The 19,218-nt window shown below is 40.1% G+C and overlaps 1 protein-coding gene across 1 annotated transcript in view; it reads left to right on the top strand.

Moving 5' to 3' along the window:
* Positions 1–19,218, top strand: part of LOC126095525 (sodium channel protein Nach-like) — a 267,631-nt gene that overhangs the window by 34,498 nt on the left and 213,915 nt on the right. The window contains exon 4 of the mRNA XM_049910308.1: positions 3,974–4,145. Coding sequence (XP_049766265.1) covers positions 3,974–4,145 — 172 coding nt within the window. The remainder of the gene's footprint in view (positions 1–3,973; positions 4,146–19,218) is intronic.

Here is a 19,218-nt window from a genome sequence, read left to right as displayed (position 1 = left end):
TACATAAAATACATGACGTACAGCGTTGGTCACAGTATTCTCATGTATCCATTAACTGTATCAATAAAAACCGCTTAAAGTACAATGCTAACATAATATTGCACAATAAAAAGTGAAAGTTCTCATATTTTAGTAATTAGAGCAACCTTCATTGAAAAATACGCTATTACATGTACTATAAGGCATTTGAATCACAGCTAAATACTTCAAAAAAAAATGCGCTTTTGATCTTAGGCTCTTACTTTGACAACGCATAGTTACTTTCAGGTTTTTTGGTTTTTCTAACGGTTATTGTATTCTTTCATACTTCAAATACAGTGCTACAGTTAGTTTTCCTTACTCCTTTCTCACGTTTTATGCTTTCAATATTCCTGGCTCTTATTTTTCGATATTTAAATATTGAGACAAATTCTTTGTATTCAGGACGTTTAAGTACGACCACTATGTGACACCACTGTTTGTACGACATTATTCAGTTTATTTTTCAATTAAGGTTTCTCTAATTGCTACAGTATGAGAACTTCTACTTTATTTCGTAAGTTATGTTAGCATCGTGTTTTAAGCGGTTTTTACTAATAAAGTTAATGGGTACGTGATAATTCTGTGACCAGTGTTGTGTGTAATGCATTATACTTTACCATCTTGATGTATTTATCTCTCTTCTTATACTTTTTACTGATGCATGTGTATGGTTAACTTATTTTAAATAATGAGAACTGATATTGCGTATCAGAATTGTTTATTGTAAGCCTGATTTTACCGATTCATACAGGGGTCTGAAGATGGTGTCAATAAGGCACCGGAACTGTTTGTCAAATTAGATAATTTATAAAATTACTGCTTTCCGTTTTTATTTTCTTCAAGTCTTCGACAAGCCTCAGTCCCATTCTATTTACGCAAAGTGGAACTACAGTTGATTACACGTTTTCAAGAATGTACTCTCCACTGTTGTCAAAAATAAACTCTGAAACCTGCTCTTACATTTGTAAAAGCATTCATACATTTTTCTTTGATTTTTTTCTCTCTTCTGGCCTTCAGCTTACAATGTCACAGGGCCATTTTTTACTCTTCAGTATGTCAGTCTCTTTCATGAAGGGTCTGAATTCTTCACTGTCATTCTAAATTAACGTTTGCTTCAATTTGTCACTAAAGCTCTGACAGAACTGTTTCCTAGAAATTTTGTCAGTCATTCTGCTTGATTCTCTTCTGGGAACCAATGAAACGTCTTTAAAGCACACTTCTGAAATAGCTTTCTTTACTTCATTCATGCAAGCACCACTCATATCCTTCAGTTGTTCAGTAACTCTTACTGACCTCGTAATGTTTCTAAATGATGAGGACATGCTAGCCCTGCCCTTTGGGAGGTACTGTGACAGGATATTACTATCTTCAAGAACGCCACAAAGCAATGCAAGTTTGCATACGAACTCGCGACATGATAGTGTTTTCTGCAACCCCTTATGAGCGGATACTATTCTCTTCAAGAGCGTCACAAAACAGTGCAATGTTTCATACGAACTCACTACTTGATAGGGTTTTTCGTAGCCTCTTCAAATATTCCCTTACATTTAATTTTCCTGTTATGTCATTAGAACGTGCATCCAAAGCCTGGCAAGTCTTCCATGCTGCCTGCACTGCTCTAAAGCTTGAGGCCACCCAGTGCGCTGAGAATACTTCAAGTATCTTCAAAGTTCTGCACCTGACTCCTGTGCAACAACTGACGGTTCATGTTGCATAATAATGGTATCATGAATACAGCTCGTTAAGAAAATGTTGATATGATTCAAACCCAGAACCTGTTCAACTGAATCAGCAATCCCTAAGCCAAATCGGTGGCACAAACAACGCCATTTAAACAGTTTGTTACTTATTCTTGAGTCGTTCTAAAACACCTGAATTCCTAGCTAGCATTACACTATCACTACATGTTCCAATCAAACTGTCATTCAAATAGTTTGAAGACAAATATTCTGCAACAGATATTTTAAAAGGTAAGCCCCTGTGTTTTGCGCTTGCTTTTTAAAGTTCAGTAACATCCGGGAAGAAGGCGTTTCCTTTACCATCCCTAACTTCTGACCTTAACTACACTATTCAAATAGACTGTGAAGCCACCGATGTAGACTAATCAATGAATACAGTGATCTTGTAATTCTTCGATATTATGGATCATAGCTCACGCAATGTAATCTGTGATGTTCACACAACGGAGTTTACTATGCAGTATTTCTTCTATGTGGAGACCATTTTCAATTTGCAAATTCACAAGCTTGTGAAAGACTAAATATGATTTGTTTTTCGTTGTTTCAGAATATGCTGTGCGAAACACTCTCCTTACACTTCGAAAAATGGCTTTATCCTGCTCATTTACACGTCTCTCTAGAACACTGTCGCGTCTCGTTTCTCCTTGTCTGAAAGCAGTTAAATGGGTTTCGGAATTCGTATGTTTATTATTCTTTTCTCTCAATGATATTTGGGATTGATCACTTCCACAAACTGGACCCACCGAAATACTACTCCGTTCTTTAGAAATGTACCTTTCCTATGAGTTACTCATTTTTATATTCTGCACTGAGCACCCCTATTTATTTTACCTAAACATCATCCAAGCGTATTTCGTCTTAAATTCCCTCCACGTACTATTGTTCCAGGAAACAAGATTACCAGATGCGTTTTTAAAATTCAAATAACAATGAATTGCATCACATGATTGGCTTTTATCGTCAGCAATGTCCGTTCCGGTGTCTCTATTCTTACACGACGTAGATGGGTCCGTATCAGTTTCACATCGTTTCGAAATACGTGGAACATCTTCTGTAGCTGAAAAGCTCGATCTGGATTTACCGAAATAATCTACTATACTTATCTACTGTACAAGGTTTCATACTTGAAAGAGACATCTTTCAGTTGCTAGCACAATTTATAAACTTATCTCTGAAAACGTAATACGCTGGGCATTAAAAGAGCGAAGTTACATTTAGAATCGTTGAAGTCAACAGAACTGTCTGCTACAATGCCTATAACTTCACTGAGATGAAAAGTGAACCTCTATAAGTTCTATAAATAACGAAAGTGATGTTCTGTAATAAGAAAATGTTCTCCATATGAAGTAGTGGATGATGTATCCCTCGGGAAGAAGTTGTGAGGAAAGGGGTGGGGGGCAGCAGTAGCCCCTCCAATACGGCCCAGTTTTGCAAGATATCCGTCGGGCAGCACTTACTGTCTGTGCCGGTTCAAGAAAATCTGAATCATTCCTTGTTAGATTCCGTGGATGCAGTTCCAGGGCGACCGCTACTAGGCTTATCACGGGTACTCGAGTTTCCATCTGTGAAATATTTCACTCATCTCGCAGGCGGTCATCTTCATAGGTACAGTAATGTCTGACGTGAATTTCAGCTGCTCATTGTCCTCTTTCACAAGGCATTCAATGAGAGCACGCTGCCAAGAACAAACAATGATGTCTGCCATTCTGGAATTACTGCCTGTCGTCACGTAATGGACGGTAATGACGATGCAATATGGTATCATGTTGTGTGAAGTCAGTAGATTATGATCCTGCAGTCGTTTTTGTTGCATTGCTGGAATTTTAATTTTAACTCATGGTTGCTCACAGCATTCAAAATGGCCGTCATAGGATAATGAATAAACCAGCAAATAAGTTTCAAGCAAATTTTATGTGAAGAGACGTGTTGGTGTGACATACTAAGACGTTTTTCTGTAGTCAAGTAGACATTGCAAGGAGCAGTAGAGGGGATTGGTTGCGGGATCAAAGATACGCAAAACGTTATTGAACATGTTTTCCTTGGTGCTCTAGTTTGTAGATAACAGGAAAAAGTATGATAGACGGAAGAAGGTCCTTAACAACTGGAAAATAAAACATTGCATGGTTACACATTGGTAACTTTTACAAATTTGGTGTATGAGTATAATTTGGAGAACTATTTCAAAATGTTTTTTTTTTTTGTTTTGTTGGCAGGTACCTTAAAACAAAATCAAAAGTGGATATATTCCAGTTTGGTGATGCTCTTAAAGAAGTGGTGTACTTCACTGGGCGTCTAGCCAGCTATAGGACAGTTTGCATGAAGGATAATGTTTTTGACCCTGATTCCAAGTGTTTTAGAAACAACTTTACGCATCTGGTATATTCAGTAAGTATTTCGAAGAAACATACAGAATTGTCAAATTAAGTAAACTAATTTCTTCGTGAGATTCAGATACTTTATTATATGGGTAAATTTATTCAATAAGTTTGGAATCTAAATTAATTCTTTAGACATTGTGTTGAGGGAAACACGTGGTAGTTGACTATTGCCCGAACATCTCTTTTCCCATACAGTCACCAGGATATCAAAAAGTATGACCAGTTTCTGTTGCATACCATAGGCGTCTTCAGATGTGCTATAGACTGAGATCCGTGTAAGCAACATAGCTGGAAAATCAAATCTATAAAAATTACAGGATTTTCTTTTTTTGGGAAGAATTTTATATAAACGTCTACATCAATATTCTTCCCTTCAAAATTGTCGCCATTACTTGTTTTCCGATTATTCCAACCCTTTTCGCTATCCTTGAAACACATGTGGACCTCATCTTTGGAAATAGCTTTTAGCTACCTCAGTGATGCCTTTTTAACTTCTTATATGCTTGTACATCGACGTCGCGTTATTTTTTACCAGAGAAAAGTCAAGTGGGGCCATGTCTGGCGAGTATAGAGGCTGACGCTGAATTACCGTTTTTTTCCTTCGGCCAATGGCTCACGAAGAAACAAAGAAGTGTAAGCAGGCGCTTTGTGATGCTGCAAAAGCCGTGATTTCTTTCGCCGTAAATCTGGGAGTTTATTTTTCTTCGGACTGCTTCACAAAAACGGCGTTGAAGTTATGAGTAGTACTCCTTCTCGATCATTCGATCTTGTGGTGACAGCTCAGGTGTATTAAGTCGTTAGAATCTAAGTACACACTGACCATAACCTTTGCATCTTACCGCAATCATGAAGCCTTTTTCGATCTTGAGTCCTATTTTCGGCCTTATATCCGTAAACCCACGTTTCATTACATTTTATGACATCTTTCAGTTGTTTTACATCGTTGCCGACTTCATGTAGAGACTCCTGAGTGAAGTGCTCTAGCAGCTGCTTTGTTCGGAATTCTTCTAACTATTCGCACAAATTTTGCTGTCACTCGTTTCATACACATAACATCCGTAAAATTCCATGGAAGGAGAAAACTGACACATCAGCCTCATTAGTGAATTTTCTGATCGTGATTCGGCGATCGTTAATAATCATTTATTTCACTTTTTTCACAAAATCAACGGTTGTCGATGTTCTGGTGCGTCCAGGATACTGATCATCATCATCATTATCTTCAAGGCCATCTTCGAAACGTTTATATCACTCATAAAATCCTGTTTAATCACGGAAGACTCATGAAAAGCACTGTTTAATACATCCAAAACTTTGCTGTACTGTATTCCATTCATATGGCAAAACTTAAAATAATTACCGCTACTACTAAAACACATATAACAATTTTTCCGGCTGACAGCAGAATAAATATTCGATGTGGCTAACAATATACAGATACAGTGGCGTATCTTAGCCCGGGGAACTGGAGAGTGTGTGACTCCCCCTCCCCCAACACACAAACACTTTTAGGCCAATTACCCATAGTGACGGTCCGTGCTTACCTCCTCTCGACATCGCAACGGCACATTAAAATTGACATTGGCATCCATATCTTTTCTCACCAAATTTATAACTGCAGATACTTGAAAATGATGATAAAGCCGAAACAGTCTGTCGTAATAAAGCTATTTGGTATATCTACTCCAGTAGTTAAATTTTTTATACAATTATGCAGTTTGTTATAAATTTGTTCACAAAAATCGTAAAAGTAATTAATCCAGAGCTTGAACTTCATCAGATCAATAATTAATTCTTTTCCAGCATACGGGGCATGTTTACACACTGATGCAGGTTATGCGGCACAATCTTCGCTTTGAATAAAATGCCAGCAGCAGTTGCACTTTACGTTTTACTTTAAAAACCACAGCACATTTCGTTCCCCGCCGCCATCAACCAGTGATTCTTGACATTTTATCGAGAAACAAAGTACACAGTGGAATTATTCATATAGAGAAGAAAGTATCCAAATGCATCATCAACAAGTGTAATAAAATGATGTAGAAGAACAACTCGTCCACAAACTTCAACATAACAGTACAATAAAATAAATAATCTTATGTAAACACTATTAAAGAAATAGAGACAGGTAATGTAAACTAAATAATTTTGAAAAGCATCTCTGCTACAAACATTATTAAACTGGCATGATAACATAAATAATGTTGCAAAAATTGAACTACAATTCGAGAAATCGATGTATGTAGCGGGACCTTACATGTCGTAAATCATGAAAACAGGGAGAGATTGATGAGAACTGCACGGAAGTGGGAGGGGCAAGTTACAGGGTGGTCTGTAGAGGGCTGAGGGGTACGCAGGGACCGCAGGTAATGATGAGAATATAGATGCAATGCTATAAATGTAAACGTGATGTCCACCCACAGGCCATGACGTGTCCATCGGTTCATGTCATTGTCCACCACTGGCGCCGCTGGATACGAGGTGGAGGAGCGTTGGACAACGTTATAAAAATTAAGTACTGATGTACTTGGTATTTACCGTATTACCGTAGCTACATAAGAAAAATAGTATAATATTATGAAAACAGTAAGGACAAGAGACGACACTCAGAGAATAATCTAAGGACAATGAAGAGTCAAGCATGGAAACCAGCGATGGGAAACAGGTGGAAACAGCAAAGGGTGTCTCTGCACACAAGCACAATATTTGTAAAACACTCAGCCTGAAGGACTCCTGTAGGTGTCTATGTAACAAAAAAGTATCTTTTGAAGCCTAAGTTGTGTGAAGCTCTGCAAATTATTGACTCCTCTTCAGTTCGATTACATTTATGCATGTCGTGTATGCTATATATTGCCACAATAGAATACCATCACTGAAAGACACAAGAGGCTAGATAGTTTATCACTAGTTTACAGGGATAATTATATAAAAGCTCCCCATCATGATGACGGCGGTCTGAAGACCAACATAGAGCTTAACTTTCATAACATAGTCCTCATTAAAACCAATATAGCTATTCCAAACATGGAACTGACACGCTAGGCAAAGGCTTGGAATATAGTCTTCGTAGTACACCAGCACAATCCTACGCCACACATCTTATTTAGCTATAGACAAAATTGAAGCTAATAAAAGTCAGCATATTGAACTTGCCGTCAAATCTGATAAAATCTTCTCCAGTAATATTAATGCTAAGGGATTTCTTAATCATGAACATGTAATCTCCAGGAGAATAAATCCTAAATTATCACTCAGTAATTCCCTAAAAACAAAGCAGGTAAGCAGAAGACAGTGGTTATTAATCATGAAACAGAATATATTTCTAAGACAATTGTTTTGCAGAAAATAACATCGTAGAGATAACGTCGATTCCCATGAGTACCTTTCAAACACACATTACAAAGGCTAGCCTTTTACTTAATGAATTTCAAAAAAAAATGATTCTAAAATAATGAATCTATTGACTGAAGGACTGAGGACCAAGTTCAAAATACATTAAGAAAATCTACCAATAATACTGATAGTTGATGCGGTTGACAATACAGGCTATTTAATTTCTACAAAAATAAATATGTAGCTTTAAATGCATCTCATTTTTCATAAAAATTACTTAGAAATTACTGCAAGCTGAGCGAAGTATACCCATTACCGTTTCACAAGGAGCTACATTTGTTGCCACTGATATTATTAATCTTTGCTCCAACATTCCAGTAAATATAACCTTTGAGTTAATTAAGAATAATCCTTTCACCCGCAAAACGTTATCACACGCAGTAACAGTACTACTTCTCTCAGCAATAAAATTTTTATTCAGCAAGGATGATTAGCCACGTGCTCTCCACTTGCTGACAATATTGCCAACTCATTTATTAACTGACGTGAGAAGCAGTTTTTCGATAAACGTTTACAAGGGGCATAGATAATAATACTTTACAGAACATATGTTGATGACATTCTGTTGTAATACCAAGGATTTAAGGATGACATAAATCTGTTACCTTGTAAGATGAACGAACTTCATCGTAATAATAACTTTACTGTAGAACATTCCGATTAATGTTTTGAATTTCTGCATAACAAACAAGAATCAGAGCCAATCATTCGGAATTTATTGTATTACAACTGATTCATTCTTTGTCAGAATTCATGCCATGTAGCAGAACATAAGAAAATGCCTTCTTTCAAGCATGAGTAGCAGATTACGCCAAATACTGATGACACTAACAAAGAAATAAATACCTTGCTACACATGGCATCCAAAAACGGCTGTCATTATTCCATAACTGATGAGATATGTATTTCTATACTCTAAGTTCTTCAGAATACAGGGTGAATGTCAGGTGGGGTCAACTTCATGCAAGGGACCCTGGTCCGAAAATGACTGAGTTCAAAGTTATAATAGAAAATCGTTCTGATGCCTCTGACAGTGGAATAAATGTACCAGCACTGATGTTTCTAGGACTGTATGGAAGGCAACTTTCAGAAGAGGTAGTTGGACCAAAACAAGAAAGTAATGTAAACTAAATATGAGCTCTGAAATGCATACTTTAAAAGCTAGGAGCACTTTTTGATTTTCGATACTCTGAAACACACTGAGCAAGTGCCCATAGCTCTTAAGGTACGTAATTTAGAGCCGATATTTACTGGACATTTTTCCTTGTTTTGGTTCGTACTACCTCATCCAAAAGTATTGAAACGAAAGAGCTTAGAGTGAAAGAGATTTGTTTCACATTATCGAAGTTGGCTCTTAAGATATGCATTTACAGCACGTTTTCTATTCAGTTTTTTTTTCCTGTTTTGTTCCTTACAGCCATCTCTGAAAGTTGCCTAACCTAAAATCTTGGCAACAAGAGTATCTGTATATGTATTCGAATGTCAGTGGTATCAGAACATTCTTTGCTTATAGCTTTCATCTCAGTCGTTTCTGGACTAGTGTCCCTTACCTCAAACTGATACTTAACCCTTCTCCATCATCCCTAAATGTCTGTAACATCATCAAGGAACCACACTGTGCACATGAATGACCATCATTAAATAAGCAAAACTGGAACTTTTAGCAGACGATAGAAATTTTGTAAAAAATGCCATCAGAGAGAACGCAACAGAAGAGATTCTAAATTATATTTCGCAAAGAAGAATTAAGTGGTTCTCATAAAATGGATTCTCCCTAAATTTTGAAAAAAAACACACTATATTGGCTTCTTTACAACAAATGGTGTAATACCAACAGTTGATGTAGCACATGAGCAGGTGTCAGTAAATAGTGTAGAGTGCTCCAAATTTTTGGATGTACTTATTGATGAAAGCTTCAATTCGAAAAAGCATATTACCAAGTTTCTCAAGCAATTAACATCAGATACTTTTACTCTTTGTGTAATTGTTAATCTTGGAAAAAAAACAATTAACCTTTTGGCACGTTTTCCACTTTCCCACTCAGTGGCTGGGGTACCTCACTGCTTCGAAAGAAAGTATTGATTGCAGAAAAGCAAGCAGTAGGGCTAATATGTGGTATTCACCCAGGGACGACATGTTGGTACCTCTGCAAGGAACTAGGCACTTTAACTGCTCCGTCACTACACATATATTCATTATTAAAATTAAACCTAAATATTCCATCTAATTTGAGAGGAACAATGAGGTCTACAACTAAACGGTAGGTGTACTGGGCTGAAATGGCATCTACAACCATTGCCATTGGAATCAATACTTCGATATCTCAGACGTGATGCTATGAGCTCAGGAGATTTGCCCACATTACAGAATCTTTGTTCTATATCAATCAAATCTTCGTATTCCATCTTCCTTCACTTTTGGTTTTCACTAACATCTCCAAACTCGGCAGCAGTGGTAGGGTAAGGGCGGTGCTAGGACACTTTTTGTATCAAACTGATATGCAAAATAATTAAATTATATATGTATATCCACTCACAGAGAAGAGCAGAGAAACTGGTACACCAGCCTAATATTGAGTAGGGCTTCTGCGAGCATTCAGAAGTGCCGCAGCACGATGTGTCATGGACTTGACTAATGCCTGAAGTAGTTCTGGAGTGAACTGACACCATGAATTCTGCATAGCTGCCCATAAATCCGTAAGAGTACGAGGGGGTGGAGATATCCTCTGAAGAGGACGTTGCGAGGCATCATAGATCGGTCAATAATGTTCATATCTAGGAGTTTGGTGTACAACGGAAGTGACTCACTCAAAAGAGTGTTCCTGGAGCCACTATGTAGCGGTTCTGTACGTGTGGGGAATCGTATTGTCCTGTCAGAATTGCCCAAGTCCGTTGGAATGTACAGTGGACATGAATGGATGCAGGTGATCAGACAGGATGTTCGTGTACATGTCACCTGTCAGAGTCGTATCTAGACTTATCAGGGGTCCAATATCACTCCAGCTGCACACGCCCCACACCATTACAGAGCTTCCACCAGCTTGAACAGTCCCCCTGCTGACATGCAGGCTCAATGGATTCATGAGGCTGTCTCCATACCCGTACACGTGCATCTTCTCGATACAATTTGAAATGAAACTTGTCTGACCAGGCAACATTTTCCCAGTCATCAACAGTCCAATGTCGGTGTTGACGAGCCCAGGCGAGGCGTAAAGCTTTGTCTTGTGCAGTCATCAAGGGTACACGAGTGGGCCTTGGGAGCCAAAAGCCCACATCGATGATGCTTCATTGCATGGTTCGGACACTGACAATTTCTGATGTCCCAGCATTGAAATCCGCAGCAATTTGCGGAAGGGGTCACTTCTGTAACGTTGAATGATTGTCTTCAGTTGTCGTTGGTCCCGATCTTGCAGGTTCTTTCTCCGACCGCAGCGATGTCGGAGTTTTGATCTTTTACCAGATTTCAGATAATTACGGTACACACGCGAAATGGTCGTATGGGAAAATTCCCATTTTATCGCTACCACGGAGATGCTGTGCCGCACCGCTCCTGCGTCGACTATAACACTACGTTCAGACTCACTTTAATCTTGATAACCTGCCATTGTAGCAGCAGTAACCGATCTAACAACTGCGCCAGACACTGTTGTCTTATATAGACGTTGTCGATGGCAGCGCCGTATTCTGCCTGTTTACATATCTCTGTATTTGAACAGGCATGGCTATACCAGTTTCTTTGGCACTTCAGTGTAAATAAGTGTATACAACTCTTTCAATTCACATCCAAACAAATGGAAGCAACTTAGCAAGTTTTTACTGTCGAAACAACGTACAGCGTGGTAATAAACATTTAAATAATCTTGTGCAGTGTTTGGAGGTGATGACAAGCTGCTGATAGAAACAATGATTTAACTGGAAACGTTAGCCGTCTGATTGGCGTGAATGCCTATCTTCGGTACCGGCTATGGCGCTGAAGTAAACCTGTGTAGGAGTGTTCGTGGCTGTTTGCGTTATTCGTCAATAATTGTAGTCAGGGCTTGCCCTGTGGAAGGGGAGTGTATGTTTTATCTACCTTTTGGTATTTCTAGGAGGGAGAACTAGGCTGGAACGCAGGTAAAAAGGGGATAATTTAAATAAATTTACACTCATTTAACATACACGGCCCAGTCACAGTAATGTGACCACCGTTCTAAACCCTGACTAACCATATACGGTAGCGTTGACCGCTCCGAGACGTGCAACGAGAGAGTCAGTGAAGTTCTGGCAGGTACCGAAAGGGGTGTGGAGACTGTGCCGAATCCAGTGCCGTGGCCAGCTGCGTTTCTCGGCTGATGACCCGTGGCGCCAACAGTCCCATTGAGGTGAAACTACAGATTCTAAATTGAATTGGCAGGAGAGTACGGTAAACTCATAGCGGTACCCTTCGAACCACTCAAGTACGCTTCGAGCTGTGTGACACGCTGTATTGTCCTGGTAGGTGTCACCAGCCTGAAGAAAAACAAACTGCATTTGGAGATGGACATGGTCCGCAAGGACAGATGCACAGTTGTCTTGATCGATTGCTTCTCCCAGATCCTTGGGGTGAGAAACTGCCCTAAGAGGCGGAAGATTGAGCTGTAGTCAGCTTCATGAGACGGCAGAAGACAAACGTATTAAAGACACATAACGTGTATCCATAGGATACGTGGCCTGTAACTAAAGCAAAATCATGATGATCTCTCTATTGGCAAAAGAAAAATGTTCAAATGTGTGTGAAATCTTATGGGACTTAACTGCTAAGGTAATCAGTCCCTAAGCTTACACACTACTTAACCTAAATTATCCTAGGGACAAACACACACACCCATGCCCGAGGGAGGACTCGAACCGCCGACGGGACCAGCCGCACTGTCCTTGACTGCACCGCCCGGGATCGCTCGGCTAATCCCGCGCGGCACTGGCAAAACACTCCGAGTTAGTCCACATTCGGATCTCCGGGAACGGACTACCAAGGGGGAGGAGAACATGAGAAAAATATTGACCAACGAAAGGATAACGTTCTCCGAGTCGGAGCGTGGTATATCAGCAGTTTGGACGTGGAAGGAAAGCTAGAAAATCTGAAAAGAGAAATGCTATAGCCCTATACAGAAGTATTGGGGGTCAGCGAAGTGAAATGGAGAGAAGACAAGGATCTATGGTCTGGTGAGTATACGATGTCAACAGCAGCGGAAAATGCTATAACAGGAATACCGTCCTTTTTGAATAGCGAGGTAGGGCAGAGAGTAAGTTATTGTGAACAGTTCAGCGACAGAGTTGTTCTCGTCAGAATGGATTGCATACCAACACCGACAACAACTTGCATGACGAAGTCGCAAGCGGAAGAGAAAAAGACAAAGAAAGTACATGAGAGTAATGAACAGATAATTCAGTACGTAAGAAGATGTGAAACTCTGATAGTCTTTGGGGACTGGAATGCGGTTGTAGGAGAAGGAACAGAAAACAGGATTAGGGCAGAATATGGGCGGTATTCGTAGTATGAATGAGAGAGGAGAAATATGAATTCTGCATTAAATTTCGACTAGTAATAGTAAACACTCTGTTCAAGAATCAGAAGAGAAGATATATACTTGGAAAAGGCCTGGGGATTCGAAAAGATTTCAGCCAGAGTTTCCGAATTCAGGTACTAGATTGTAAGGCTTACCCAGGAGCAGATATAGACTGAAATCACAATGTAGTAGTAATGAAGAGTAGGCTAAAGTTCTGCAACATATTTCGACTAGTAATAGCGAACACACTGTTCAAGAATCAGAAGAGAAGGATGTAACCTTGGAAAAGGCCTGGGGATAGGAGAAGATTCCAGCCAGATTGTATCGTGGTCAGGCAGAGATTCAGAATTCAGATCCTGGATTATAAGGCTTGCCCAGAGCAGATATAGACTGAAATCACGATGCGGTAGTAATGAAGAGAAGGTTGAAGTTTGAGAGACTAGTCAGGAAGAATGAATCCACAAAAAAGTATGTTACGGAAGCACCATGAAATGAAGAGATACGTATGAATATCTCTGACGCTATAAATACTGTGGTAATGAATAGCAGCAGTCCCTATTTTTCATTGTAAACTATTCTAGTTTCACACAGTAAATCATTCAATATAGAAATATCACAGTAATTATGACTTTAACGAGACAATAGACAGTTCATAATGCAGCTGACGCATTAGGGTCTGAAACACTTGAGAACCAACTTTTTCACCGAATAATTTCTTTAAAATAGTTTCAGAAAGGTTGTAGTACAGACAGAATGTGCACGCCTTCATTCCCGCGGTGTAGCCATCGTAGGAAAAGAATGTTTCGTTCATAACACAGCTAGTAGGCGACAGCAAAGCGAGGCAGCACACGTCCGTTCCTTCGGAACAGAAGGGTGGAATCGCCCATTGCTGAGAACGAGAATGCGATTCTGCGCACAGACCAAGTAGTTTTGTGCAAGCTGTATCACACATTGCACGTAACTATCCCCCTTTGTACTAGGGATGTAGGACGGTAGAAAACTGAAAAACTGAAAATTTCCACCCACCTGGCGTCTTCCAGTGATGATCTTGTACCTACACAGAAGTAGCACTTACCAGACACCGTAGTTTTCTTTTTTTTATTTCTATGTAAAATAGCCATGACGGCACCTCTCAAATATATCACACTAGCTATTAATAATTTTGGCCCCATATAGCTGTAACGTAGTGGCACCTGATACATCAGTGGGACTACGGTCATCGTAGTCGGTTAATTATTATTACTTTTTATTGTGAGAAGAGCTAAGTGCATTGCAAGCTCGTTAAATCATTCCTTAACTCGGCAGACAGTGTGATCTTTAGTATGAGATATGCTTAGTGCAATGTGCCCCTCAACTACAAATTAGACACGTCTAACTTCAAGAAACGTTATGTAGCATCGAACAGTAAGAATTCTGTAATACGCATCTATTGCTCTAGCACTATCTCTGCTTCAGAAATATCGATGCACAGACGATTGAGCGGATGACTGCACAACAGGAATAATTTCATTGTTTCAACTCTGTAACTGCTTGACCTGTAACTGTTTTACAATCTTTCAAAAACTATAACAAGTAAAGAGACATTGAAAGGACATTAGTGATCATGTTCATTGCTTTTACTAAGATAAATACCGAAGATGGGATAATGAACTTGTGTTTTCTTTTTATTCAGCAAAACAGTTTGTACACTGATTGACAAAATAGTTGGGTCAAAACAAGCGTCATATTACCCCACATTCCAACTAAGCTTACTCATCACAAAAATAAAACAAAAGCTAGAGCTATCGTAGCTTGCACATCCACTTCCCAACTTACCAAACAAAAACAGGCAGTTTCTTCTCACGGTACTTTCACCTACCTAACATCAAAAGCTCTCTCAATATTAATCTACACAGTATTTTGTCAATCACACTCAAAGGCCATGTCTTGCTTGAGAATTAACACACGTTTGTTTACTACCTTCCAGCATATAGACGTACCCAAGATAGGGAATCATGGAGTGATGCAGCATATCAGTCTTTGGACGGAAGACCACAGCAACAACATGCAATATTATCGGTCACCAAATTCTAATCGCTGGCTCTGACTTCATACTCACGATAAAACTAACATTGACCAGTTTCAACCGACAAATAAGCGTCTTTTAATGCTTTACAATCCGTATAATAATAGTAGCCATCTCCGCCAGTGGATGCTGTTATGTTGGCAGAAGAGCCAACACCGTGTTACTAGAGGAGGCCGAAACGCACGCGTTTTAGCTCACGCAGGCAGGCGTGAGGAGGGAACAACTATATTGACGTGAGGTCTGGAACATGACAAGGAATTAGAATTTAGAAAGCGGACATAATTAGTTTGATACGTAACTTTAATCCATTAATGATGAACGTCGCTCTTGACGGTACATGATTCACAATATTATCTGTTCAGAATAGTAACTGAATATGGCGCCTTGCTAGGTCGTAGCAAATGACGTAGCTGAATGCTATGCTAAACTGTCGTCTCGACGAATGAGAGTGTATGTAGCCAGTGAACCATCGCTAGCAAAGTCGACTGTACAACTGGGCGAATGCTACGGAGTCTCTCTAGACTAGATCTGCCGTGTGGCGGCGCTCGGTCTGCAATCACTGATAGTGGCGACACGCGGGTCCGACGTATACTAACGGACCGCGGCCGATTTAAAGGCTACCACCTAGCAAGTGTGGTGTATGGCGGTGACACCACAGATGCAGCGTTCCAGAGTGACATCTTCGGGGCTCAGCACCATCTGTAGTCTGGGTTATCGCTAAACCACAAAAAAATCAGGAGAGCAAAGTGGTTTCTCACATGCCGCCACTCTTCCGCCCTCAGAATGCCGAATAACGCCTTTTTCATAACAATACAACAATACTTGCTACATAGTAAACACAGATATTTTCAATAGTGAGGGTAATAACTCAGTATACTTTGTATGTATACCATACCCCTATTCCACATGTACAAATTTTCATATTATCATTTTCCATTCTACAAGCAACCCCAACTGGAGGGTAAGGGCTACAACTTTTACTTCTAGAAGCCACTCTTCTCGATAGTGTTTCAACTTCAGTGTCAATTTTTTTATTATATAGAAATAACACTTCCATCATCAGACAACTTTCTGACAACTCTTCAAAGATCGTTTTACATGATGTCTTAATTTATATCTTTGCCAAGTCCATTTGCAGTTTCAGGAGACTAAGAGGCCGCAGATGCTACAAGAGAGGCGTTGTGTATCACAGAAAGGTTTGCTATTGAAGTTTCGAGAGAGTACTTTCCGGGAAGAGTTGGACAACATATTGCTTCCTTCCACATACGTATCGTCACAACAGGAAAACGGGAGACATTACAAAGGCTTACTCACAAGCATTCTTCCCATGCACCATTAGCGAATGAAGCGGGGAAAGGAGGGTCAAGGTACCGGAAGTACCTTACGCCACACATCGTCAGGTGGCTTGCGCAGTACTGATACTGACGTAAATATAGAGATGTTTCTCATTTTCACCACTTTATCTCATAATACATTTATTCTAACACTCTCATTAATGATTGCTTATATCAATGAATCTGCAAGCATCGAGTATTTCAGTGAATAGGTTCAAAAATGGTTCAAATGGCTCTGAGCATTATGGGACTTAACATCCATGGTCATCAGTCCCCTAGAACTTAGAACTACATAAACCTAACTAACCTAAGGACAGCACACAACACCCAGTCATCACGAGGCGGAGAAAATCCCTGAACCCGCCGGGAATCGAACACGGGAACCCGGGCGTGGGAAGCGAGAACGCTACCGCGCGACCACGAGCTGCGGACAGCGAATAGGTGAAAACGATTATATCCATCAACTTAATTATACGTTCATTACGGATTCTTTTTCTTTTCTGTCCAGTAATCTGTCAGCAAAATGCAATTTGCTCCTAAACAGTTTCCATCGTCAGCTAGTCATCTTGACGACACAACAACAATACAGGATGTTGATTTTAGCTGAAGACATTGAAATATCTCTAAAACTACACTCAGGATCAAAAAAGTTTTAATTGAAATTTGTCTGTCTCCGACGAGGACATCCAATAACACCACACTCGACCCCTCCCCACTCCACCCCGTGCGTGGGTGGCCAAGGACCACTTAGAAATCTTCAATCGAAACCCACGTTTTCTATTTCAGATTACGATTCAACGGCAAAATCTGCATCCGTTTTGTCAGAAGCATTTTCTTCATTTCGCCAAAGATGGCACTGTAATCGGAGAAATAGAAATAGGTACACAATCGTAATTTACGACATGCTACTCAATGGTCCTTGATCGTCCAGTGGCACGTGAGCCCACCTCCACGCTGCGAGGGTAGGGCGGCCAGTATTTCATAGCTTCTAATTGGAAACAGCGTTCGCAACGTTGTATTCCTCCGAAATATCGAAAAGGGAGTACTCGATGCACCACTGCGGCCTAGGCTCGAGGCGAACGCTACTTTGCTTTTCGAATGAGAGTAACTGTTCAGACACCAACTTCAATTAACTTAGTGATACGCTTTTAAAATTACCGTACACAGGCACAAGCGTTTCTGATACCGTCGATCAAGTCTTCGCGGCCCATTGGCACTTGCTGATACACCTTATCTTTTAAATATCCCCACAGAAAGAACTACGGCGACATCAAATCCAAATTAATAGGGCCACCTCTACCGTTCCACCGACTATGTAAATGCTGTCTAATACCACCCGTGCTTCAGTTGCGAGATGCACTGTGCAACCGTCATGTTGAAACCAAATACATTGTCGAACGACCAAGGCAACATCCTGCAATAGTACCGGTAGCTCCTGTCCCAAAAGCGTTCGATATTCGCGTCCATTCAACGTGGTGTCGATAAAATACGGACCATTGAGTTTCTTCCCCCTGATGCCACACCATATGTTAAGCGACCAAGGACGTTGATGGTCAGCTCAACGTCAACAGTGGGGACTGCCTACGCTCCAGTGATGTATGTTAGGCCTGTTAACGCTGCCATGGGTTGTCAAAGCAGACTCAATGGAAAATAGTATCTCGCCAAAGAATATGGGCGTCGTTTGCATTTATTGTTGTGCCCATTCACTAAACACCAGCCGGTAATGGAAATCGGCGCCTTGAAGTTCTTGATGCAGTGACACTTGGTATGGACCATACTTATGACGACGCAGTATTGTGACGTATCGGAATCGCAGGGTAACTGCTGTGCGTTTATGAGTACAGTTAATTCATTAGCTTCTCCTGTAACACGTTTGCTTCTTTTACTTTTGCCGGTCTGTACGCTGCTGTCAGAGTCATAAAGGCGTTCACAACCTTGTAAGAGCGAGCTTTCTCTGGAAAACGCTCGGCGTACAAGGCAACAACTGCCCCAACATTTATCCTACATTCTCCGTGAATCATGATCACTTCAGTTTTTTGTTCTGTGGTTGCAACATTTATCGTCCACTTTCACTTCTGTTCTCCAAACGATAGGTAGGTGTACAGGCAATACACACTGTGCAGGTATTCTAATGTTTAGAGCCGCTATCTATTTTACGTCAGTAGGAGGACTACTTCTTTTTGCAAAAAATATAGATGTATGTCGGTAATATTTTTTCCACCGATATATCCCGATAAATTGATATCAAAATGGCAATATCGAAAGTCGATATTTTTGTTTTATATTATATATTTTTGGCAATTTTCGGTAAATATTTGAAGTTGTTCTTTTCAAACTGTAGTAGAACATAATTTTACTTTCACCGTGCGAAGGAGTGTTACTACTTTTTGAGCTTTAAACACGTCCAATCTTTCTCTTTGACTGTGTGAAGCAAGTGTATGTGGCACAAAAGAAGAAGTCCGATTGCACTGCCGGTAAATGATGGCGGCACGAATTTAATAAGATTTGCAATTTGAAGAAGTAGCACCCAGTCGCGTTAAAAAACAATTTTTAACGCAACTCGTGTGCTATTTCTTCACAACGGTATTCTTCAAAAACAGTTGATGAAAATGATGAACAAAAATTTATATGACAAGGATGGTCTTGACGCTGGGCGGAGACATGTGAAGGAGCAATACTGACGTAATCAGCGCTTGGCGCTACCAGTAGAAACTGGAACGTTTAGATTCGCCAGTCACTAGTCGTGGCGATACATTAAAGCGTG

The sequence above is a fragment of the Schistocerca cancellata genome, chromosome 8 (genome assembly GCF_023864275.1).
Source record: "Schistocerca cancellata isolate TAMUIC-IGC-003103 chromosome 8, iqSchCanc2.1, whole genome shotgun sequence".
Taxonomy (NCBI): domain Eukaryota; kingdom Metazoa; phylum Arthropoda; class Insecta; order Orthoptera; family Acrididae; genus Schistocerca; species Schistocerca cancellata.
This window is presented reverse-complemented; position numbering and strand designations above follow the sequence as displayed.